We start from the raw sequence: 23,987 nt of genomic DNA, 5'->3' as shown, positions 1-23,987 counted from the left end.
GCCACTTGATTATATTTCTGCTGCAGAAAGCAGCAAACTGGAGCGGCTAAACTTCAAAGCACACCTTAATAGGTCAATTAAAAACAAACAAGCCATGGAAAAATTTCTCAAACCGCTTGAGACGCTTAAAAATGTTGGATCGACATTCCAAAGAGTCGCTTCCTGACCTCGACCATGGTCGTCTGTCCCGTTCTAGAAAAACAGAAAGAAAAAAACAAAGGTGCATCCGAATTCAATGTTGGCCACGCAGACGAGATTTGTGCCGCAGCCAAATGCCTGCCCCGCTGCGCAAGTATTAATAGACGCGGGAGACGGTGAGCACCTCATTTCTTTTCGGCTACTTGAACTTCGTACTTCTCGCGGCTGAACCGAGCGGTTATTGACTGACCGAAACGCTTTACCTCGTTAAAAATCTCATAATGAGATCAGTTACACTTGCTGATGTGAAAACGGCAAGTGGTGCGCAATAACTGAATGAATGAAATAGGCATAATATCTAAAAAAAAAACAGCCAAAGAAAATTTTGAGAAAAAAAAACAAAACGATCCAAATGTTTCTTTTTATAAGATAATAACCAATATTTAATTTCAACATTTTAGTCGATAGAAAATTCAAACCAATGCATTATATAATGAAATTAAATTAAAAAATTACTAAAAAAAATATTTGATAAAATCAAGTTGCATTTAATTCGTGTCACTTTTTTATATAATTTCATTTTTTTTTTAATTTGCTATTTAATTAAAATCTCCAAATGTGTTTTTTTTTACAGGTCGCGTGGCAGTGAAGATTTAGTGGTCGACGATCGCTACCAACTTGCCGAAAACAATAACTTGGTGCAGCTGGCCGTGCAGCGCGCTCGCACCGACGACACAGGTTTCTACTCGCTCCTGGCCAAGAACGCGGCCGGCCAGGCTAGTGCCACACTGGAGCTTAAGGTAAATCCAAGATAATTTGTCAAATGTGCTTAAATAAATTTTATTTGTAATCTCCAATTAATTAAATTTTAATGAACTTTAGTTACTTTGTTTTTAAATTTTAAAACAAATTTTCATCTCATGATAAAAATTTAAGAGAAAATCATTCAGCAATTTGACGCCTGCAAAATGAACATCTATGCAACCAGCGCGTTTTTCTTGCTTAACATGTTGCATAGCCATTTGATTAGAGCAACTTTCTCTCCATCAAAGAACTTAAATTATTTCATTGCTCCAATGGCAAAATTTAATACTTCAGGTGGATTCGCCCGTTTCGGCGAAACGAAGGAGAGGCGATGGAACACCTCCCCAATTCGTGCGAAGTCTCAACGACCTCGCGGTCAAGGTGGGCACCAGGACACGCCTGCTGGTGGAAGTGCGTGGAGCGAGCAAGGTCAGCAAATTTTTAATTTTGTTTTTCCGGTGTCTATTTTTTATTTTCCAAAGATAACCTGGTACCACGACGAAGTGGACGCAGGCGATGGAGGCGGACGTTACGCTCCCCTCGTCGAGGGCAACTTCTGCTGCCTGGACATTAGCCCAGTCTTTTCAGACGACGGTGGCCTTTGGACTTGCAGGGCTTTTGCCGAAAGCGGCACCTACTCGGAATGCTCGGCCTACCTAAACGTTTTAAGTGAGTTTTAATTTTCTCCTCTAAACTCTTATTGATTTTAAATTAAATTATTTCATGAGGAAAACGTTAAATTAATTTACTGTCATTATATTTAAAAAATATTAATTTTTAAAATCAGCTCCAAAGGCTTACAAACCACCTGAGTTCATCGAAGAACTGCAAGCCATCCTGACCGAGCAGGGCACGGTCTCGCTCGAATGCAAAGTGGTCGGAGTGCCAACCCCCGTGCTTCGCTGGTTCAAGGATGGCCACGAAATCAAGGCCGGCGACGTCTTTGCGCTCACTGCCTCCCCCGACGACCCCACGTCCCTTGGTACTTACACATGCGAGGCCACCAACTGCATGGGCAGGACCTACTCCAGCTCAAGGGTGCACGTCCTGGGCACCAACAAGTCCTCCTCGGCCTCCACTGAAAGGTAAAAACACCAAAACGAGTTTAATTAATCAGTCGGGTTTGGCGAATTTTGCATTTTGAACTTTTGCAGCTGGGCCGACATTGAACTGTTGTGGGTGCGCAATGAGCCACTTATTTGAAATTATTTCTTCCGACCCACCGACTAGTAGAAAATTGTACAAGCGTTAATAAAAAATTAATATTTTCAACTTCGTGCCTTTAAGATGAGAAAAAAATTAATCATTTAAATTCAATTAAATAGCGCAGAAATCACAAATGTTGCGACACATTATTGTGCCGTCCCAATCAAACTCGTGGCCCATTTTTCACTCGCCCCATTAAATCTGCTCTCTTTCAGCATAAATTTCGGCGGATCGCCACCAGTTTTCACTGAAGAGCTGCATGCCGAGAAAGTGAAACTAGGCGACCCTACAACTATAACTTGCAGAGGTAACATTAAAAAATTATATGCGCTCCCTTTGATTAAAATAATTTTAGTTCGAGTTCCCCCATGGCCGAAAGAGGTTGTTTGGTACAACAGCTATGGTCGAGTGGCCTCCCTGAACTCCTCGGCCCCAGGCACCCTTGAAAAGTACCGCGCTATCGAGGATGGCTTGGGCCGCTTCACGCTGCAGGTTTCATCAACAGAGCTAACCGATCAGGGCGAGTGGAAGTGTGTGGTCACGACCCCTGACGGCTCCAAGACCATGAGCTGCACAACCTTAAACGTGATAAGTAAACTGAAATAAAAAATATTAAAGGCCACGAGATAAGAGGAATTTTGCAGTACCAAAAAACTACAGAAAGCCAAGATTCTTGGACCCCCTAAAGGCAATTTTGACTGAGGAGGGACTCGTTTCCTTTGAGTGCAAGGTCGTGGGGTTCCCTACGCCGCAACTCCGGTGGTTCAAAGACGGCCAGGAGCTTAGGCCGGGCGACGTTTACCAGCTGTCTGGAACCAACTCTCTCGGTATCTGTCACTTTCTGACGTGTGAAATTTACTTTATCTTGAACAATCGCAGGCTCGTATTCATGCATAGCGGTCAACTGCATGGGAGAAGCGAGCAGTGGGGCCGAACTGACCGTCGAAGACATTCAGAGTCAATTAAGTGACGACGAAAAGAAGCAGCTGCTGGCAGCGAATCAGCCGCCGCGATTTATTAGAGGCCTCAAAAGTTGCGAGGCTCGCATACTTGAACCTTTCAGATTGTCCATCCAAGGTAAAATTCTATGGCGAAAAAAAAATATAATTATTTTATTGAATTTTAGTGACTGTCACACCGGAGCCGAAAGTGGCCTGGTATCGAGATGACGAAATCATTGAGAGCGGTGGCCGGTACAAAGCCAACAAAGACAACGCAGCTACCTACAGTCTTTCTGTTGACAAATTAGAAATAGTTGACCAAGTAAGAATACAAAAACCAAAATAAATCATTTCCTCTGATTACTCTTGTTATTAATTTAGGCTGAGTGGAAATGCATAGCAACGAACGATTTTGGCCAAAGTGTGACCTCCTGCTTCCTGAAACTTGTAATTCCCAGGCATTTTAAGAAACCACGCTTTCTAGAAAATTTAAGAGCAATCCTTTCTGAAGAGGGTGCAGTAAATCTAGAATGCAAAGTAAATTTTAAATAAATTTCATAATGAAAATTTCTAAAATTATTTTATAATGAAGGTCATAGGTGTTCCACAGCCAATTTTAAAATGGTATAAAGACGGAATGGAGCTAAAACCAGGTGATATTCATCGAATAATATCTGGTCAGGATGGCACCTGCTGTTTAGGCACCTACACTTGTGAGGCTAACAACTGCATGGGAACCGTTTCAAGCTCTGCATCTCTCCTAGGATTTGACGGTATAAAATTTAAAACATAATTAGTTTGCTTAAAATTAATTCAAAATCAAAATATAATTTAAATAGAAAAAATGAAACAAGAAAAGGAAGCCGATGCTAAAAAAACATCTCAGAATGTGCCTCAATTGGCTCTGACGGGAACGCCGGCGACCAGCGGCCACAAAATTACCCGAGATCCGTCTTTGTCCACTATTCAAGAAGAGAGGACGTCACAGATGATTGATCATAATGCGAACGACAGGTCCATAGCAAACACGTTGGCAGACGAAGAAAGAGGCGAAGTTTCATTCTCGTTTGACGGCCGAGAAGTGTCAGTTTCTCTTTATGAGACGCCCGACCTTACCGAAGAGGAGGCTTTGCAGATCGTGGAAATGTACGCTGACAAGTTGTCTGAACACGTATCTGGTGAGTTAAATTTATTACATAAAATTGGACGTATGTAAAAAAATTACAGTTTGAAGTCAAATATTTAAATATAAAAATTACTGGAACAAAATTATTTCTATATGGTGATTTGAATTTAAAGTCGGCATTTGCTCGATGGATTTTTGTGAATTGTTTATTGTTTAAGAAAAACCATATCCTGCTCTTCATGTTTCTGCTGCGGGATGCAACCATAATTCATGAGCTGTGAAAATTTTTTGACAAGAATTAGTACAAAAACCAATTTTTAAATTTTTTTTTTCAAATTAACTCTTTTTGAGGAAAAAATTATTCTAAGATTACATTTTTAATTTTTACACAAAACAATTTGTAACAAAAAAATTTTACAATATGAATTGAAAAATTATTATTAACAAAATTAATTTTTATAATAAATTTGGTCAGAATATTTAAACGCGTGTTTTGAGCGCCGAGAAAGGTACGCTCAAATTTCACATTTCAATATTCTGACCAAAATTGTTTAAATTTATTGTGTTAAAAATAATTTTTTTTAATTCATATTGTCAAATTATTTAGTTTAAATTAAAAATTGTTGTGTAAAAATGTAACCTTTCAATAATTTTTTCACGAACAAGAGTTAATTTGAAATAATAATATTTTTTTTTCCAATTGGTTTTTGACCTAATTCTTGTAATAATGTTTTCACAGCTCATGAGTTATGGCTGCATGGATATTGTTTTTCTTAAACAATAAACAACTCACAACTTCATGAGTCAATCCTCGATTGTGATATTCTACCACAAAAATATTTTTAATTTGTATATTGGCATTTTATACTCAGCAAACGTCGATGAATAATTATTTAATTTACAGAGCACAATATTGTCGAACTTCCATCACTACGCTTTGTCAAGGAAACGTCAACCTCTGGCAAGCTGGTCATGGAAGCTGTCGTCATAGATGTGACTGATGAAAATTTCGAGAGCGCTCTTGCAGCCAATGCAGCTATGGATGATGACAAAACGGAGGACGATTTTGACAACTTGTCCATCACTGACGATATTCCAGAGGGAATTCTTCCTCAGGACAAATTCACGACTGAGTTTATAGAAAGAGCATTTAACCAGCCTGGCGATGAAGCCCCAAAAGCACCTCCGAGACAAAAGAGGTCAGCGACCTCCACTCCGAGGCCTGAGTCCCAAAATGAGCAAGTCAAAAGTTCCGAGGATTCTTTCTACAGCGTGGCACAAAAACAATCAAAAAGCCAGGCGGATGACCACAGCTCATCGTCACAGCCAAAGTCGGAGTCCTACGCCTCAGCGCGGGACACAGAATCTTCTGGCAAAAAGAAGCCATCGAAAAAGAACGACGAACCAGCATTCCAAGTTGCGGCTATTGAAGTTTCCAAATCAGCAGATAGCAGCCTTAAAGAGGACCTTTCGTCCGCAAGCAAAGAAGGTAAATCGAAGGCCAAAAAGTCCCGCTCTAGATCATCTTCCCTGGAGAAACACAAGAAACGTAAAACGAGAAAGAGCAAATCTCCTGGCTCCGTCGGATCGCAGTCGTCAGACAAAGATGACGAAAAACAGAAAATTGAAATTGCAAAAATCGATTCCACAATTAACTTGCTGGAGAAATCAAAGAAACTGCAAGAGGGACTTGCAACTATTGAATTGCAAACGGCGTTGGACATTTCTGCACAAAAGCAGATGCCCGCCCAGTTTGCTAACACAGCCAAAAAGTTGCAAATTGAAATTGCTGCGATTGAAAAAGATATTGAGAAGAGCGGTTCGCCAGCAACAGAAAATCTACAAAAACTGGCAGAAACTGCTAATCAATTTAATGCAGATCTTAGCGAAGCACCGAAACCCAGTGGGCTGCTTGCGAAGACATTTGATATTATTGTTTCAACAACAAAAGAATTTTGTCAAGATGTAGCGCAAGCAATTCAGGTAGTTGTCATAGATCCAGTCATCAATGTTCAAGAAGTAGAGCAAACGAGTACTTTTGAAGACCTTCAGAGAGGACTCATGGAGGTTGCCCGGCAACTAAGCCCTGAAGCGCCAGAGATTCAGTCAGAGTATCACCTAAAGAAACCACCTCAACTGGTGAAACAACTCTCAGGAGAAAAACCTCTACTCGTCTTGGCTGAATCGACTAGAAATATTAAGAAAGCTGTGATGGAGAAACAGTCATCCCTTGAATCGGAGCACAGCATTGACCTTGAACAGGTGAACAGAATAGAAGCTTTGTCACAATGCAACAAAACATTTGAGCTTGCACTCGAATTCATTGAGAAACATTCCAATTACGAATTTGAAAATGCTGCTGACCAACCAGCAGTTGCCGTTGCTGTCGCTCAGTGCAGCAGAGAGCTGCACAAAGCGATTCAATTGATTGAGGAGCAAGCAGCTTTGGAGAAATCGGTAACAAACGAGGCTACTGAACTGCAAACACTGGTAGAGTCCGCACGCGAGCTCCAGGAAGCTTTGCTTCAGGTAGAAATGGATATGCAGATTCAGCCTGAATTCTACGGCGATGAGAGGTTCGAAAATGTCTTATCTGAAAATGACATAAAAACCATGAGTATATCTGAATTGAATCAAGCTATGGCAATGCAAATTGAACCAGAAGCGAATCCTCCAATTGTTTTTTATCAGAACACAGCATTAGAAATGGAACCTAAATCTTTTGCTGCTACTGAAATTCTAAGTGCAGAGGGCGCTCAAAGTCAGGAAGCCATTACGAAAGCTATTGCAACCGCTTCTGAAAACCAAGCACTAGATGCTGGAACAGGTATCAGCATGTCCTATAAAGATGATAGAACTGTTGCCGCTGAAAAAGAAGTTTCGGTGGTAAAAGAAACAGCTACTGCCGCATCACAAGAAGCTCTCCATTCGACTAAACCAACTCCAGAGTCAACAGTTGCACAAGTAGCAAAGGCTAGCGAGGTTATTGAACCTTGCCTTCCTACAAGTGTGCAGGATGTTAAAATGGTGATGGAGGAGAGAGAATTATCCATATCAGAAATCCAACCGACTGTTGCAACTAAAAATGTTGAGAGTTGTTTAGAAGTTGGAACTAAAAATATATCAATTGCTTTAGAAGAACGGGACGAGTCAATTGTATCAGAGCAACGACCGATAACGGCAACAGCAAGCCAAAAAATTGAATCTTTTCTGGAAATTGGTGTGCAGAGCGCAGAAACTGCATTAGAAGAGCGGGATGCCTCGATTTCTACACCAGCACAGGATCAAAAAGCATCAGCAACTGGATCCATAGAACCCTGTCTAGCCACAGGCGTGCAAAACCAGGATGCTGTCTTTGAGGAGCGCGATGTGTCAATTTCTGAGAAAAGGGCATTCACTGCTCAAGCTTCTCAAAATATTGAACCCCATTTGCAATCGGCCGTTCAGTCTCACGAGACTGCTCTTGAAGACAGGGATGTATCAATTGCATCAACTGAAGACCAGGGAATAACAAAAGCCGTGGAGAGCATTGAACCTTGTTTGCAGACGGGTCTCAAGTTAGCCGAGACTGTTTTGGAAGAGAGAGATGCATCAATAAAATCTGAATTTGCCCTAACTCCAGCTAAAGCAACGCAAAGCCTCGAAATGTGTCTTCAAACTGGGGTGCAAGATGTTGCAACTGTTTTTGAAGAGCGAGATGTGTCAACTACGTCAGGGAGTAAAATAAAGCTTGAAAAAGCAGTCAAAACTGTAGAAGAAGGCTTCATGATTGGCGTAGTTGCTCAAGAACCAATCCTTGCAGAACAAGAGGCATCGATCTCAACCCAATCTGGCGTGTCCAGCCTTGAAACGTTGGCCCAATCGGTTGAAGAGTTCCACCGAGGAGTTGCTACAATTCAACAGCAAGTAATTTTGGACGCAAATTTAGAAAGCATGTCTGAGCATACCTCTATATCTCAGCTAAAGGCGCTGGCAAAGTCAGCTAATATTTTTCACAATCATCTTATACACGTTGAAGAGCAAATAGTCCTGGAAAGTCAAAACATAACGCCTGACGAAATTGCTCTGTCAGCACTTGCTGAGGCAAAATTGGCTTTTGAATGTGGGATTGCTCTAATTGAACAGCAAATCGTCATGGAGGGTTGTGACAAAACTATATCCGAGGAAAATCGATTGGATACACTTGCTCAGTCTGCTAGAGAGTTCCAAAGAGGTCTTTTGCTTATCGAAAAGCAAGTCGTTTTGGAAACAGGGACTGATTTGGAGCAAAAGGAAACAACGAATAGATCAGCTTTAGCTACAAACCTGCAAGAAATGCAAAAAGGACTGGCGTTTATTGAACAAAACATTGTTTTGCACGACAGTCAAGATGTTACCACAATGACTTCGGAAGCTTTTACCACAGCTGCTGAGTCATATGAGCTCAAAGGTCTTGATTATGATGTGAATCCGCAATTACAAATTGCTGAGCCGCACTCCGAAGATAGCAGTCTTGCTGACGTTGTGTCAATGGATGATAGGAGCTCAACCAGTCATTTTAGTTTGGCGCAAGAGAAGGAAGTGCTCAAGGACGACGACAGCGTTGCTTCGATCTTGGCTTCTCAGCAGAAGTCCGTCGGAGAAAATGTGTTCTCCATTCTCGAGGAAGAACTCAGCGACTCGCAAGGTAAAGCGGAAGCCGGTGAAAAGGAAGGTCAAGACGAAATAAACGAACCAGCAGAAGCTCGGTCTCCTTCGTCACTCCAAAGAGAGCTAGAAATTTCAACTGAAGATTTGGTTCCGTCAGAGTCCTTTAAAGAATACAAGGAGATGCTTTATCGAGAGCGTCTCAGCAAAAGCACCAACGTCAACCTGCAACGGCTTCTCGACATGTATCCCGAGGATGTTGCACTGAAAATTGCAAAGGAAAAAGAAGAAGCTGATGAAGCTGCTCAGAGAGCACGAGAAATGGCCCTAGAAAGACTTATCGAGAAACGCGAGCAGAAAGAGGTTGAAATGTTGAAGGCACGAAGCAGCGAGTCACTAGCTCGCTCAACTGAGGACGTACGGGGCTCTAGGACCAGTCTGCATAGTATGACAGAAGACCCGGAGACGCCTATCAGGCCAGACAGAAAAGTGAGTGTCAATTATTGCGTTTGCCTGTGCCCCTTTATAAATTTGTAAATTATAATTTTGATATCCCACAATTGAAAATATATGTTTTTGGGAGTGATTATGCATGTAAATATTTCATGTCTTGCTCTTTTGTGCATTAGAGTGAAGAACCATACCATGTTGATTCTGAAGAAAAAATGATTGTTGATGATAATGATGATGAAGTTTTCATTTCTCCAGAAGTTAGCATGAAGTCAATGAAAGACGAAGCTTGCTTGGTACGGTTTATAATTAATATTATTTTTCCGCGTGTATTATATTGCATTATTACTTGAATGATCATGTGCTATGTCCAATACTTTCAGGCAACACAAATTGAAGAGATTAAAAATCAGACTGATGAGGTAGGTTTGATTTGTAATTCATTGCATGTGCGCTTCATGTATCATAAGCATACATCTATAGAATTTTATTATAATATTTCATGTTTTTCTCTTTTTTTATAATTAAAATTCAAAATTTAAAATTTTAATTTATAAAGGTGCGCAAAGTATTACCAGAACGAAAGGACACAGAAATAGGAGAAAGTAAAGAAGAAAAAAGTGTGGAGGTTAGATTTAAATGTAATAGAGTAAAAATATTCAAACAAGGGTGTATTTTGTAGACTGAAATTTTATCAAAAAAATCGGACGAAAAGATCCCGAAGGACGAGGAAAAGGTAATAATCCAGCAGGAGGAAGCGCGAAAAGAACAAGAAGTGGTATATACATAATATCTCTTCATTAAATTTGTACTTAATAAAAATTATTAAATATTAGGCCGATCTTAATGCTAGACAGGCCGCTGAAAAGAAAGCGAAGGAGGAAAGAGAGATTAAAGCACAAAGGGAAAATGAAGAAGTGATTTTTTACAGGGTTTTTTCTTCTTTTTTTTTTATTTTTTGTTTTATAATATAGGAGAAGCTAAAGGCTAAATTGGTGTCCGAAAAGAAACAAAAAGAGGAGGCTGAGTTGAAGGTGAAACAGGAAACGGAAAGAAAGGAGCGGGAGATTAAAGAAAAAGAGGAGGTTTGGGTTAATTAAATTGAGATAAATTTTTTTCATTCAGTTAAAAACATGTCAGGCTGAAATTCGGGCGAAAAAAGATGCTGAACAGAAAGCAAACGAGGAGAAAGAGTCGAAGGCCAAGTTAGAGAAAGAAAAGAAAGAGAAAGAAGAGGTTGGGTCAACTATTATATTAAAAATTTTTACTTTTAAAATTTTATTGTATAAATATTGTCAGGTTGAAATACAGGCTAAAAAAGAGGCTGAAAAGAGAGCCAAAGAAGAAATGGAATTGAAGGCAAAATTAGAAAGGGAAAAGAAAGAAAAAGCGGAGGTTCGATTTTTTTAATAACCTTTTAAGAAGATTTTATTTTCACAATCTTTTATTATCTAGGCTGAAATAAAAGCCAAAAAAGATGCAGAAAAGAAAGCTAAGGAAGAGGCAGAACGAAAGGCCAAAGAAGAAAAACAGCTTAAAGCTAAGGAGGAAAAAGAGAGAAAGGAGAAAGAGGAGGTTGTAATTTTTATTATAGGGAATTGCCAGTTCTAATTAATGTTATTAAAGGCTGAAATTAAAGCTAAAAAAGAGGCTGAAAAGAAAGCCAAAGAGGAAGCCGAAAGGAAAGCAAAGGAGGAAAAAGAATTGAAAGTCAAACAGGAAAAAGAAAGGAAAGAAAAGGAGGAGGTTTGAAATAAAAAAATGTAGCTCTCGAGTTCATTTATTAAATTGTTTTACTAGGCCGAGAAAAAAGCTAAATTAGAAGCGGAAAAGAAGGCTAAAGAAGAAAAGGTTAGATTAGAGAAAGAACATAAGGAATGGGAAGAAGCAGAGCTTAAAGCAAAGAAGGAAGCTGAAAAGAGAGCTAAGGAAGAGGCTGAAAAGAAAGCCAAGGAGGAGAAAGAATTGAAGGCTAAACAAGAAAAGGAAAAGAAGGAAAAGGAAGAGGTGATACTTTTTGTTTTAATATTAACGGAGAATCAAATAATTTTTAATTAAACTATTAAGGCTGAGAAAAAAGCTAAAATTGAGGCTGACAAGAAAGCCAAGGAGGAAAAAGCAAGGCTTGAGAAGGAAAAGAAGGAAAAGGAAGAGGTAGGAATAATAATTAGAAATCTTGCCCATTTATCACGCGGGATTACTATAGGCTGAACTGAGGGCTAAAAAAGAAGCAGAAAAGATTGCGAAAGAGGAAGCAAAACTGAAAGCAAAACAAGAGATGGAACAGAAAGAGAAGGAAAAAAGGGAACGCGAGGAGGTTCTGACAATTGTCCTTGCGTTAATTTCAACTAATTTATTAATATAGGCCGAGTCGAAGGCAAAGAAAGAGGCACAGAAAAAATTAGAAGAGGAAGCTGAATTGAGGGCACGCCAGGAAAGAGAAAGGAAAGAAAGGGAAGAGGTAATATACATTTTAAATTCAAATGTCATTTCATTTCGATATCATTCATTTCATTGATCAAAAAAAGGCTGAGAGGAAGGCCAAAGAAAAGGCTGAAACTGAAGCGCAAGAGGTAAAGCATGTGAATGCACGAATTCTTTGTGTTTATAAGTTCAACTTTACAAATATTTTTTAATGAAATTATAGGCTGAAAGGAAGGCTAAGATCGAGGCAGCTGAGAAGGCAAAGAAGGCGGCTGAAAAGCTGGAGAAAGAAAGAAAATTAAAGGAAGAGGTAGGTTTATAATAATGGAATTAAAATTACAAGTCAAGTGTTTAAATCAATAGCAAGAGAAAAATTTGCGTCAAGAAAAAGAGAAAAAAGAACGCGAGGAAGCTGAGCGACAGAAGCAAGAGGCTGCAAAGTTAGAAAAAGAGAAACGAGATAAAGAGGAGGTACGTCGATTTATAAATTTTTAAATGAAGATAATATAATAATAATTCATAGGCTGAGAGAAGGTCAAAAGAAGAAAAGGAGCACAAGGAAAAGATTGAGCGTGAAAAGATCGAAGTAATATATTAACTCAAAAAGTTTGATTGAATTTAAAAAGTTATTTTTGAAAAAACAACAGGCTGAAAAGAAGGCTCAGGAAGAGAAGAAAAAGAAAGAGAGTGATGAAGCTGAAAGAAAAGCCAGAGATGAAAAGGAGGCTGAATTAAAAGCCAAGAATGAGAGGGAGGAGGCCGAGTTGAAGACCAAAAAGGAAAAGGAACGTAAAGAAAAGGAGGAGGTTTGTCCAAAAGTTGACCAGGCCCTTTTAATTTTTATTTAACATAATTTTTCTAGGCTGAGAGAAAATCCAGAGAAGATAGTGAGAAGAAAGAGGCAGAGAGGAAGGCTAAAGAGGAGAAAGATAGAAAAGACGCAGAGAAAAAAGCTCAGGAGGAAAAAGAGAAGAGGGAAAAAGAAGAGGCCGCACTGAAGGCAAAGCAGGAGAAAGAACGGAAAGAAAAAGAGGAGGTTTGCATATTCGAACGATTTCATCGTGAATGCACTTTAAAATATTTGTAAAATTAAATAGGCTGAGAGAAAAGCCAAGGAGGAAAAAGAAAGGGAGGAAGCAGAGAAGAAAGTCAAAGAAGAAAAACTTAAAAAGGAAAAGGAGGCGGCAGAATTAAAGGCCAAGCAAGAGAAGGAAAAGAAAGAGGAGGTTTATAATTAAAACAAAAAAACTTCAATGACTTAATTTTCAATTTAATAGGCTGAGAGGAAAGCCCGAGAGGAAAAAGAAGCAGAGAAAAAGGCCAAGGAAGAAAAGCTTAAAAAAGAAAAGGACGCAGCAGAATTGAAGGCCAAGCAAGAGAGGGAAAAGAAAGAAAACGAGGAGGTTCGCATAATTTAAACCAATTTTCAAATTACTTATCAAATAATTTTATATTTTAATAGGCTGAGAGGAAAGCCCGAGAGGAAAAGGAAAAAGAAGAAGCCGAGAAAAAAGCCAACGAAGAAAAGCTCCAAAAAGAAAAGGAAGCGGCAGATTTGAAAGCTAAACAAGAAAGGGAAAAGAAAGAGAAAGAGGAGGTTTGTTTTTAGAACATTCTAAAATTTTGAGGATTTACAATCTTTTTTCAAAAGGCCGAAAAACAGCAAAAAGAAAAGGAGGCAGCTGAACTCAAGTCCAAGCAGGAGAGAGAGCAAGCAGAGAAAAATGCCAAAGAGGAAAAATTGAAACAAGAAAAGCAAGCTGCAGAACTCAAAGCCAAGCAAGATAAAGAAGAGGTTAATAATTTGAACTTGATGAAAATTGTATATTTATTCTTTTTTTAATTAGGCTGAGCGCAAGGCGAAAGAAGAAAAAGAGAAAAAGGAAGCCGCTGAACACAAAGCAAAGGAGGAGAAGGAGCGCAAAGAGAGAGAAGAGGTCGAAAGAAAGGCAAACGATGAAAAGGATAAAAAAGCAAAAGAGGCTGCGGAGCTAAAAGCAAAACAGGAAAAAGAAGAAGCAGAGAGGAAAGCCAGAGAGGAAAAGGAAGCAAAACTGGCAAAGGAAAAGAAAGAAAAAGAAGAGGTAAAAATAACACAGCGACGGAAAGAAATGTTAATTTTCCTTAATTTTAATATAGGCTAAAAAGAAAGCCGAAGAGGAAAAGATTAAGAAAGAGGAGGTATGATTTTCACTAAATAAGAATTATTCATAAATACATGTGTAAAAATTTATTTTTATTGATTATAGGCTGAGAAAAAAGCCAAGGTGGAGCAGGAGAAGAAGGAAAAAGAAGCAAAGGAGGAAAAGTTGAGAAAAGAAAAAGAGGCGGCTGAACTGAAAGCCAGGCAAGAGAAGGAAGATGTAAGTTATACGTCATTAAAAAAAGGTTTATTTTCTATTTTCAATAAATTTCAGGCTGAGAAAAAAGCAAAGGAGGATGAAGAGAGGAAAGCTAAAGAGAAAGAGGAGAAACTGAAGAAAGAAAAGGAAGAGGTTTGTATTTGATAGTTTAAAAAATAAGCTTCTTTTTAAATTTAAAATCAAAACAGGCCGAGAGAAAGGCAAAAGAAGAAGCGGAAAAGAAGGAAAGGGAGGAGAAATTAAGGAAAGAGAAAGAAGCAGTAGAATTGAAAGCCAAGCAAGAGAAAGAAGAGGCCGAAAAGAAAGCTCAGGAGGACAAAATTAAGAAGGAAAAAGAGGAGGCCGAGAAGAAGGCCAAAGAGGAAAAGCTCAAGAAAGAAAAAGAGGAGGTGAGTTTATTGTATTCTGTTAAATGTGCTAATTGATTTTATTTCTCACAGGCTGAGAAAAAAGCAAAGGAGGAAAAAGCACGACAAGAGAAAGAAGCGGCCGAGCAAAAAGCTAAACAAGAGGTGAGAAATGTCATTTTATTTTTTAAGTAATGGTTACGTTTGTGGTTCAACGAATCGCGTCAGATGAGAATTGAATCACTCAGGGGGCCAAGGCTGCGACAATTTTGACAGTTGTTCTAATTAATACTAAAATTAACGCGTTGAGTAATGAGATAATGGGAAGGGAGAGTGAGAGTGGGGTGCTAATGAGTTGATTCGTGTTCATTAGTTTATCACATTCGTTCAATTTGTTACAGGCCGAATTGAAAGCGAAGCAAGAGAAAGAGAAGAAAGAGAAGGAAAAGAAGAAGAAAAGAGAAATGGAGGAGGTAGGATGAATTTATTTTTAATATTGAGATTAAAAATTTACACAATAGGCTGAGCAAAAGGCCAAGGAGGAAAAAGAAAAGAAGGACAAAGAAGAGGTTGGTGAAATCAAATAATTGATTTTGAATCCAATAATCATTTCAAATTTAAGGCTGAAAAGAAGGCTGCCGAGGAAAAGATTCAAGAGGAGAAGTTAAAAGCAGAGAAAGAATTAAATGAAAAGAAACAAAAGGAAGAGGTGAGGTTTTTTTTTAATTAATCAAACACTTAAAAATTTTTTCTTTATAAATTTTACAGGCCAAGAGTAAAATCAAAGAAAAGAAGCTTTCCGGCAAAAAGGCCAAAGAGGAGAGCAAGAAGGCCGAGGAATCCGTGGCCCGAGGTGCAGACCAGACCACCTCGCGCAACGTGGATGTCGAAATTCCCCTGATGAGTGAGACCCAGTTGGCGGCCGACGAGCTGCAGAAGAACAAGGAGGACCTCAAGGAAAAACTGGTCGAGCAACGACGCAGGCGGCGGAACGAGTCAGAGGAGCCGAGTTCGGAGGCGGACGGCCCCGTCCGGCACTTCGAGCGGCGCCGCTCCCGCGACTACACGGCCCACGAGCAGCCCGACGAAAACGGCGCCGCGGTGGAGTCGGGCAGAGTCCGACGCCGCTCAAGGACGCCGTCGGTCGACCTGTCCGAGGTCAACGGAAACGGCGTGAGGAGACGGTCGCGAACGCCCGCCATTGAGTCGCAGGCCTCGGAGGACAAGCTTGGCTACTCGGCAACAGTTTCCTCCATGCAGAGGGTGCGAAGACGCTCCAGGGACGAAAGCAGCTTGGCCGACGCGCCCGAACTCCCTGCCGACGCCAGACGAAAGCCCAAGGTTAGCAAAATTTGAATTTATCTTGAATAATTTAATTTTTATTCGTTTGAAGAAAAGTAAAATATAATTTTTTTTATTTAAAATTACTCTGAATTAAAGATTTTATATTAATTTTATCTAAAATTTTTAAGTTAAATATTTCCAGGCCGGGTTTTATATTTAATTATTTGTCATAATATTGCAGTGAAATATTCATCTAATTTGTTTTGAAACACAGAGAATTTACTTTGATATATTTATCTGTGGTCAAAAATTTATATTTTTGTTTATTTGAAGTTAAGCATTTTAGATAAAAAAAATTTCAATAATTTGTCAGAACATTAATTTTGTTAGATTCTCATCAGCAACACACTAGTTAATCTGGCTGAATTAAAAATTTAAAATGAACTTCGCATTTTTTTTTCAAAATAAATTTATCATCTTCCCAGAGAGATCAAAGCAAGAAGCCACACTTCTGCTCACGCCTCACAGACCGCACGACTCAGGTCGGCTCCAGGGTGAAATTGACCTGCAGTGTCCTCGGAACTCCCGACCCAACCATCCAGTGGTTCTTCGAGGACAAACTGATAAATTCACGGACTTCTCCCAACTACGTAATGTCCAATGCTGATGGATTAGTAACTCTTGAGGTAAAACTGTCATAAATTACTTTTGTTGTCTCCAATAAAAGTTGATTTTTATCCATCAGATCAAAAGTGCCACTTTGGAGGACGCCGGATTGTTCACATGCGTTGCCAAAAATGAGGCCGGAGAGGAAAAATCGGCCGCCGAAGTTAAAATTTTTGAAGGGTACGACCCTCAGCCCTCGGTGCCGACCTTCACCCGCTCCATTAAAGGTTCGAAATAAATTTTAAGGTAAAAAATGTCTACAAATAAAAAAATTTCAGACGTTTATCACTCGACCATGGACGAATTGGTGCTCGAGTGCAGACTCCGCTGTCCAGTTGCTCCTGAAGTGACTTGGCTCAAAAACGGCACCACCATTCCCAATTCGGAAAGGTACTACCACGAGGTCATACCTGACCCGCTGGGTGGTGGTGCCCTCTCTTGCAGACTTGTCATTGGAAATCCGCAAACAACAGACTCCGGACACTACGTCTGCAGAGCCGAAACCAGCTCTCACATTGAAAACACATTTGCTGACATTATTTACAAAGGTGATAAAAAAATTCCAAGTTGAAATGAAAACAAAAATAGCAAGTTAAAATTTTTTCATTAAATTTTGTAGAAACAAAAATCTGATAAAACTTTCTAACACTGTAATTTAAATTTTAGCGCGAGAAAAGCCGGTCAGAAAATCCAACCAGTCTTCTCTCTGCCTCTCGGAGGACAGTTTGCCCTTTGAGTGCAAACCATTCATCATGTCTCCTCTGGACGACTACGAAATTGGTCTGGGAGGAACCTTCTCCCTCCAGGTTGAAGTCAAAGGTATGTAAATTTCTGCCACGAATATAATTTTGAAAATATTTTTAAAATAAAAATATCGCAGGCAAGCCAAGACCGCAAGTGGTTTGGCTGCACGAGCAGCAGGAAGTTCCTCCGTCGCCCAAGATCAAAACCTTCGAGGAAAGGGGCATCTTCACCCTGAAAATCATGAACGCCACCCCTGCCGAGGCGGGTCTGTACACGTGCAGGGCGTTCAACTCGCTCGGAATTTCGGACACCAGCGGACTTGTCCGCATCGTGGCGCGACCTGGACGCAACGACCACCCCGCCCTGTTCGTCGAGCGTCCCGAGAACACCCTGGGAGTGGCGGTCGGCGAGGACATCACCGTCTCCTTCCGTGTCAGTGGAGACCCCAAACCGCAAAGTAGAAATTTGAATAAATTTAAAAAAAGTTTGGTTCAACAATCGAAAATTTTGCAGTTATTTGGATGAAGGGAACAAGAGACATCTCAAAACACCAGAGGGTCATGAAGGAAACGGTCAACGATTACGTGCGACTCACCTTAAGCAGGGCCATGGCCTCTGACGCAGGCACCTACTGCATCATGGCCAGGAACATCTACGGCGTCGACAGGGCCTTCGTCACCGTCAGGGTAATTGTCCTCAGCACATACAATAGAATTAAAAGTTCCTTCACACGACGAAACACGTTTGTTTAATTTTGCAGATTCGGCAGAGGGCGAGGTCGCTGACCCCGGACATCACGCCGACGGACACTCTGCTGCTCTTCAGGGACATCAGGGACGCGAAGGATATGCGAGCCCTGAGAGGTAAAGTTCACAATTTCACAAAAATTGTTACTTGTATCCAACTTACTGCTGAACACCTGCAGTTATTGACATCTGATTGATCGGTGATTGGTCAAAAGCGGTGGTCCTGGTATCGTGTTGCCAACAAAACAAATTTTAGTTTTAAATTTTTTTATTGACGAGTTCATAACAAGTGTAACCAAAAATCTGAATTTTTTAGAGAAACGTTTGAAAGCACTTTCGAAAATAAAAATTAGTAAAATTAAAGTAAAATAAATCTGGAATATAGACTATTCCGCAAATACGATGTGAGCTGCCGGTTGCATAAGTCGCGGGCCTTGTGCAAGAGCTAGGCTCTTTTTTTAATTCTTTTTTACAAATAAATATATCATTATCAATAAACTTTTAGTCTTGATACTAAATTTTAACAGATAGAAAAAAAAAGTTCTTCAGATTTAATTTTTATTGCATTTTCTCTTTACTCCAAAATTTTTTAGAGCTTTTTGCCCGCGGATTGGGGAGTTCGAATATTCGAAAGAGGGCTCGTGCAAGGCGCGTGTTACGTTGTAGTAAAATAAACACCTCTGTTTAGAGTTTGAGCGGGTGCGGGTTGCGATGGGTGGGTGAGCATTTGAGTTTGAGCAGTGCCGCGGCAGAAGCTCAAGCTTGAAAACAGCGGTTGAACTTTTTGTGTGGCCCGTTTGTTGGAATTCACCAAATCTCTAATCAAGACCTCTCTCCGTGATAATTATGTGTTTTGAAGACACGGTAGCGCTGCAAAAGGGTATGGAAATTATGAAAATGCTCACATATTATAGGCTAGATTTTCATTTGGAAGATATTTTAATATATTTTTTTTTTGCAAAAGTTAACGAGGCTTTCAGGCTGCGCAAAAATACACACGGTGGGCGATGTGTCGTTCGTCGAAAATAACCCCGCCGAAATAGAGATGGGCCTTGTGCATGCATGATTCACTTTGCAGGGGCCAAGTAATTTACGAAAACTAATTAGCTGCGATTTAATAATTTCCGAATATATTTTTATAATTTCATGTTTTTTAAGGGTTTTTAATTTAAGTTTGGCTTTTTGATTAAATTACGCAGATGTTCCTGGAGCTGTTGGGTCTGTGCCAGCAGTCACTGAGAGTGGCAAAAATTGGATCACACTCACTTGGAAGAAGCCGCTGCCGAAGGACTCGGGAAAGGCTCCAGTCACCGCCTATCGCGTTGACGCCTGGCTACTTGGTGGCGGAGCAACCTGGGAAGAGGTGAGTAAATTTTTTATTTTAAAAATCTGTAATTTATAATAAGCTTGAGTGGGCAAAATGTTGCATAAGGAAAGCAAGGGAAAATTTGGAATAATTTTTTTTACAATTAAAAAAAATAATAATTATAATAATTTTTATGATTTAATATGAAAATATTATTATTGTTTTATACATAAGTTTTAAAATAAAATATTGTTACACATTATTTTTCTTTTTAACAAATAATTTTAAAGAAAATTTAAAAAAAAAACAGCTCCGCAACAAATAGTTTTTGCGCCGTAGGTTACTTTCGAGATAAATTTTTAAAAAAACCTTACCAAAAAACACTAAATTTGAAAAAAAAAAATTATCTTATTCTAGTTGGGAGTCACTCCTATCAACAGCTTTGATGCGTTCAATCTCAAAGCTGGCAGTGAGTATAAGTTTAGAGTGACCCCGCGCAACCGCTACGGCTGGGGTGAGCCTGTGGTGTCCCACGGCTCCTTCGTCGTTGGCAAGAAGGTCGACATGCCCGAGTTCACGCACATCCTACCAGGTCAGCAGAAGGTGCTAATCGGCAGTGACGTCAGGCTCGAGTGCCAAGTCAAGGGTGAGCCCGAGCCTGAAATCCAGTGGTACAAGGACGGCGCCCCTCTCGACCCAGACTCTTTTGATCATCGAATGAGAATCACTTTCGACGGCGCCAGGTGCGTCCTGAACCTGAAAACGGTGCAGGATTCTGACACTGGCCGCTTCATGTGTGAGGCGTCCAACAAGGCTGGACGCGTGTCCACATTTGCCAGACTGCTCGTTGTGACTGACATAAAGATCCTCGAAGCCGACTTGAAACTTCGACAGTAAGAATAATTATTTTTTTAAATAATAATTATCTTTGCTTTATTTAATTTTATTCTGATTCCTAATGCATTTTTTTAAAGTATAAAGTATTGGGCATTTATTTAATTAAAAGAAAATTTAAAAATCCATGGCAACAAAAATTGTTTTAGGGGTCTCTTGGATGATGCCCCTGTTACCGAGTCGGCGCCTCATTTCACAATGCGTCTTCGTGACCGACGCGTCCAGATGACCTATCCTGTCCGCCTGACCTGCCAGGTCATTGGCTATCCCACGCCAGAAATCACCTGGTACAGGGACATGGAGCCCATAACTTTCGGAGGTATTTCCTTCAAAAATAAAAATTTTACCTTAATAATACAAATTCTATCATTTTCAAGAACGATACAGCAAGTCCACCTCCGAAGCCTTCCACACTCTTGAAATCCAGCACACTTTGGAAGAAGATTCTGGAGTTTATTCGGCAACAGCTCGCAACACACACGGCTCAATTTCTTGTCGGTGCCGCCTGGTTGTAGACAAGGGCATCAGGGCCTACATTGCTCCTGTTTTCATCTTTGGCCTGGAGCACCGGGAGATTAAGTTGGGAGGAGACATCCGAATCTGCGCCCAGGTGGAAGCTTATCCCACAGTTGGAATCACTTGGTAATTAACTTTCAAAAATTTATTTTCAGCTAAAGAAATTTTACACTTTCTTTAATTTAAAATAATAAATGGTGTTTTTAATTTGGAACTAATTCTCTTTTGCATTTTTTTTTAGGCACAGAGATGGCATTCGTCTGCGTCCTAGTCGCAGAATGGAGATGACTTTGGATCATGACGGCAACGTGGAGTTGCGGGTGGCCAACGCTGGCCCCCGGGACGCGGGCATGTACACTTGCACTGCGGTCAATGAGGTCGGCAGGGCAGAGAGCAGTGCGCGCGTCCAAGTGCTGCATCCCTCTGATTTCAGAGAAACGCCCAGCATATCAATCTCAGACATGTAAGTCATTTTCTCATTATCAATCTTCTGCTGTTTTCGAATGAGAAATAAAGTGCGTCGAAAAAGGCGAGAGGTTGCAACACCAGAGCCTCTCAGCCTACAGCGTTTTTCCTCACATTAAGCATCTGTGGCCCATATCACATTCACACTTAAATTGTAATAATGCTCTAAACGCACTCCACATTGGTATCCTGAGACTGACAGGCGCAAGAAGATTTAAAAAGATATTTGATTTGACAGCTAAATTAGATATATGATTAAAGAGTGCGGCTTTTAAATGACAGGGAAAGAAAATTATATAATGACATGATATTATTTTATTTCTTGTCAGATTTAAAAATTTGTAGCAATCAATTTTTCTTATTCTTCTACTGAATTTTTAATAATTTTGAACAAAAAATAATTAACTCTTAAATTATTCTATTGTTGCTGAGGCAAATTATTGCAACTTTTGAATCGCAAGTATTTTCAGATCACGCCTGTGGTGGATTGTCCCTCAGTTGAGCGTACATAAAAGCTTATTTAATCATTGCGGCATGCTGTTGAATCAAAATCAGCTCATTCCCACGTGGGCGTCTTGTTTGAATAAAAAGCTCCAACTGATAAAGGCCGCAGATCATGTTATGTATCATGTACACGCACCACGCAGAGAATAATATTGATTAAATGCAAATTTTCAAAAGTACGAGTTTTTTCTTTACAGTTGTGGTTCCTCATGAACCGCATTATTTTATTTTGGTGTGCGTTAAAAACTTTGAGCCAGACAGGTACAAGCACTCAATTGATTGGTGAAACAATTTCTGTATGTTATCAATTACAAATTTTATTTAACTCACAATTTTTTAAATTGATCGTAAAAAAACTTGTAATCTAAGAGCGAAAAAAAATTAATCAATCCACCTGCTGTACTTATTAATTGCGTGACGTGTACAATCAACTAATTACTGCGTGCTATGCCCTGAAGGTACTCGAAGGAGCCGAAGTTCGTGACCAAGCCGCGGTCCACCGAGGCGGTGGAGGGCGACACTGTGATTATTTTCTGTGAGGTGGTCGGCGACCCCAAACCCGAGGTCGTCTGGCTGCGAGACTGGCTGAGGGTGAGTACAGGCCTTTCTATTTTCTCGACTGAGATGCAAAAAATTATACACGCAATTGAATGCAACAAATTAAATAGGAAAAAAATAAATAATTATTATAGGGCTTATAATGAAAATTCAGCTAATTTTTGCTGAATCAATTATTTTCATGATCGTATAATTAACGATAATCTGAATTTGGGTTGAAAAAAGCTCTCAATTATCAATAATCCAGGTCTCACAGATTTTATATCTTGAGCAAAAGCGTACCGAATGGGCGGTAGATCGCGTGACCACTGCGTATTATGATCTTTTTATGGCCAAGCTAAAAGCTCAATAATTATTATTACTTTACGAGCCTCGATGGCTGCGAAACAAACAGCACTAGCGTTTTAGCTTAAATTTTACGTATTTCATCATCCTGGAGTAATAATTCACTTATGATTTTCCTTCTTCAAATAAAAAGGATGTTTTTTTACACAATTACGATTATTTGAAGCATAAAATTGAAATTTTTAGTAAATTATTTATATTTAAGAATGAACTGTGGGTTTGTGTGTGTAAGATTGCATCCGATGCACTTTTCTCCCCGTAGTGCCTCCCCACATCATTCAAAAGTAATCTGATAGTGCACTGGCATTATTTTTTCCCTTGTAACACCGATCCAACATGTTGATCATGCAAGTCAATCCCTTTCATTTCGCAGCATCCAGACCCTCGAGTAAAGCTCTATAGCTGTTCGTGATTTAAATCTGTTTACTCTCGTCAAAGTGCACGCCAGCGATCGCCCCGGCCAGATCAGTGTCACACGCAAACCCGCTGATATCACATTCAAATGCGCAACAATCAAATCTCCTCCCAAGGTGATTAATTGTGCAAGGAAGAATGTTGCAAAATGAGAAGAAAAATCTGCATTAGGTAGATTTCCTGTATTTGCCAAGGCGTAGCATAGTTAGTAGAAAAGTATTTTTTTTTTCATCATCAATATGTGGGGGAGAAATATAATTTTGTTGGAGTTGAAAAGAAAATAATTTAATTGTTTTCACACGAGTTTAAAAGGTGACATTTTGCTATTGCAATAAATTTCTTTGTATTATTTATAGGTACAAAAATAGACATGCCTTAACTTGTTAGAATTTAAAATGGGATGATAATGAGATGACTAAACATCGTATGTTTTGTTTTGAGGTCGACCCGGGTCAAAGAATGCGTTTGTGTTGCAACATTATGCATTGACGCGCGCGCATTTTATTGAATTATAAAGCGCTCCCGATGGCGCTTAATTTTTCCATTATACACACATCCAGCATCCGCCCTCATGAATATTTCATAAGGAAACGCGCGGCGATTCCAACGCCTTGACTTCTTAATTGAAAATCGCCCTATTTGTGTGTGAGTCACAATTAAAGGTGAACGAATTAATTGGAACGCGGCGCCCCCACCTCTTGCCGCACAAATGGGAACAAAGAGAGTTGATTTATGGAGAATATGACGGATCGGCTGCAGCGGCGACGCGAAGTGCGCCTGCAAATAACCTTCGCGTCACACACTCGAGAGGAGTCGCACGCGTTTTTCTTTGTACACAATAACGTATATTTTGCCCCAAAGGCCACGGGGCCTCTCTCTTGAATATAGTAACACGCGCTACTACACGAGTGCATACGGCGCACTCACGCACGCCAAATATGGAGATGAGCCTTTTAAAGGCATCCAGATGCATTTATTTCGATGATTAATTCCAAGGGAATGGCAAGCAGCAGCAAGGCGTTAAATTTCACATTAAATGTTAAATGGCGACGTCAGCGTTCCCTTGACGAAAGACAACAAGCACATCCTTGTGTTGCAAAAATTTGAAAAATATTCAGGG

General features: G+C 39.8%; 1 protein-coding gene across 1 annotated transcript in view; it reads left to right on the top strand.

The window, feature by feature from the left end:
- LOC132196563 (titin homolog) overlaps positions 1-23,987 on the top strand; it is a 71,248-nt gene that overhangs the window by 6,662 nt on the left and 40,599 nt on the right. Inside the window, exons 3-62 of the mRNA XM_059619311.1 lie at positions 773-938; positions 1,237-1,371; positions 1,425-1,611; positions 1,730-2,027; positions 2,364-2,455; positions 2,504-2,740; positions 2,793-2,975; positions 3,028-3,225; positions 3,275-3,411; positions 3,471-3,626; positions 3,682-3,862; positions 3,929-4,267; positions 5,120-9,330; positions 9,471-9,587; positions 9,675-9,713; positions 9,851-9,919; positions 9,974-10,069; positions 10,128-10,208; positions 10,266-10,376; positions 10,432-10,527; positions 10,591-10,686; positions 10,747-10,866; positions 10,918-11,037; positions 11,092-11,298; positions 11,359-11,445; positions 11,498-11,608; positions 11,657-11,752; positions 11,820-11,864; positions 11,939-12,025; positions 12,079-12,186; positions 12,239-12,301; positions 12,363-12,521; positions 12,578-12,751; positions 12,813-12,941; positions 12,993-13,118; positions 13,178-13,312; positions 13,367-13,510; positions 13,563-13,799; positions 13,855-13,896; positions 13,965-14,078; positions 14,133-14,210; positions 14,267-14,467; positions 14,519-14,590; positions 14,827-14,898; positions 14,947-14,994; positions 15,048-15,134; positions 15,194-15,766; positions 16,195-16,395; positions 16,455-16,602; positions 16,654-16,923; positions 17,042-17,194; positions 17,256-17,576; positions 17,633-17,805; positions 17,880-17,982; positions 19,065-19,228; positions 19,589-20,064; positions 20,215-20,384; positions 20,443-20,707; positions 20,823-21,044; positions 22,009-22,141. Of these exons, the coding sequence (XP_059475294.1) occupies positions 773-938; positions 1,237-1,371; positions 1,425-1,611; positions 1,730-2,027; positions 2,364-2,455; positions 2,504-2,740; positions 2,793-2,975; positions 3,028-3,225; positions 3,275-3,411; positions 3,471-3,626; positions 3,682-3,862; positions 3,929-4,267; positions 5,120-9,330; positions 9,471-9,587; positions 9,675-9,713; positions 9,851-9,919; positions 9,974-10,069; positions 10,128-10,208; positions 10,266-10,376; positions 10,432-10,527; positions 10,591-10,686; positions 10,747-10,866; positions 10,918-11,037; positions 11,092-11,298; positions 11,359-11,445; positions 11,498-11,608; positions 11,657-11,752; positions 11,820-11,864; positions 11,939-12,025; positions 12,079-12,186; positions 12,239-12,301; positions 12,363-12,521; positions 12,578-12,751; positions 12,813-12,941; positions 12,993-13,118; positions 13,178-13,312; positions 13,367-13,510; positions 13,563-13,799; positions 13,855-13,896; positions 13,965-14,078; positions 14,133-14,210; positions 14,267-14,467; positions 14,519-14,590; positions 14,827-14,898; positions 14,947-14,994; positions 15,048-15,134; positions 15,194-15,766; positions 16,195-16,395; positions 16,455-16,602; positions 16,654-16,923; positions 17,042-17,194; positions 17,256-17,576; positions 17,633-17,805; positions 17,880-17,982; positions 19,065-19,228; positions 19,589-20,064; positions 20,215-20,384; positions 20,443-20,707; positions 20,823-21,044; positions 22,009-22,141 (13,459 nt within the window). The remainder of the gene's footprint in view (positions 1-772; positions 939-1,236; positions 1,372-1,424; positions 1,612-1,729; positions 2,028-2,363; positions 2,456-2,503; positions 2,741-2,792; positions 2,976-3,027; positions 3,226-3,274; positions 3,412-3,470; positions 3,627-3,681; positions 3,863-3,928; positions 4,268-5,119; positions 9,331-9,470; positions 9,588-9,674; positions 9,714-9,850; positions 9,920-9,973; positions 10,070-10,127; positions 10,209-10,265; positions 10,377-10,431; positions 10,528-10,590; positions 10,687-10,746; positions 10,867-10,917; positions 11,038-11,091; positions 11,299-11,358; positions 11,446-11,497; positions 11,609-11,656; positions 11,753-11,819; positions 11,865-11,938; positions 12,026-12,078; positions 12,187-12,238; positions 12,302-12,362; positions 12,522-12,577; positions 12,752-12,812; positions 12,942-12,992; positions 13,119-13,177; positions 13,313-13,366; positions 13,511-13,562; positions 13,800-13,854; positions 13,897-13,964; positions 14,079-14,132; positions 14,211-14,266; positions 14,468-14,518; positions 14,591-14,826; positions 14,899-14,946; positions 14,995-15,047; positions 15,135-15,193; positions 15,767-16,194; positions 16,396-16,454; positions 16,603-16,653; positions 16,924-17,041; positions 17,195-17,255; positions 17,577-17,632; positions 17,806-17,879; positions 17,983-19,064; positions 19,229-19,588; positions 20,065-20,214; positions 20,385-20,442; positions 20,708-20,822; positions 21,045-22,008; positions 22,142-23,987) is intronic.

The sequence above is a fragment of the Neocloeon triangulifer genome, unplaced genomic scaffold (assembly GCF_031216515.1).
Source record: "Neocloeon triangulifer isolate White Clay Creek 2 clone unplaced genomic scaffold, ASM3121651v1 ptg000012l, whole genome shotgun sequence".
In the NCBI taxonomy this organism is placed as follows: Eukaryota; Metazoa; Arthropoda; class Insecta; order Ephemeroptera; family Baetidae; genus Neocloeon; species Neocloeon triangulifer.
This window is presented reverse-complemented; position numbering and strand designations above follow the sequence as displayed.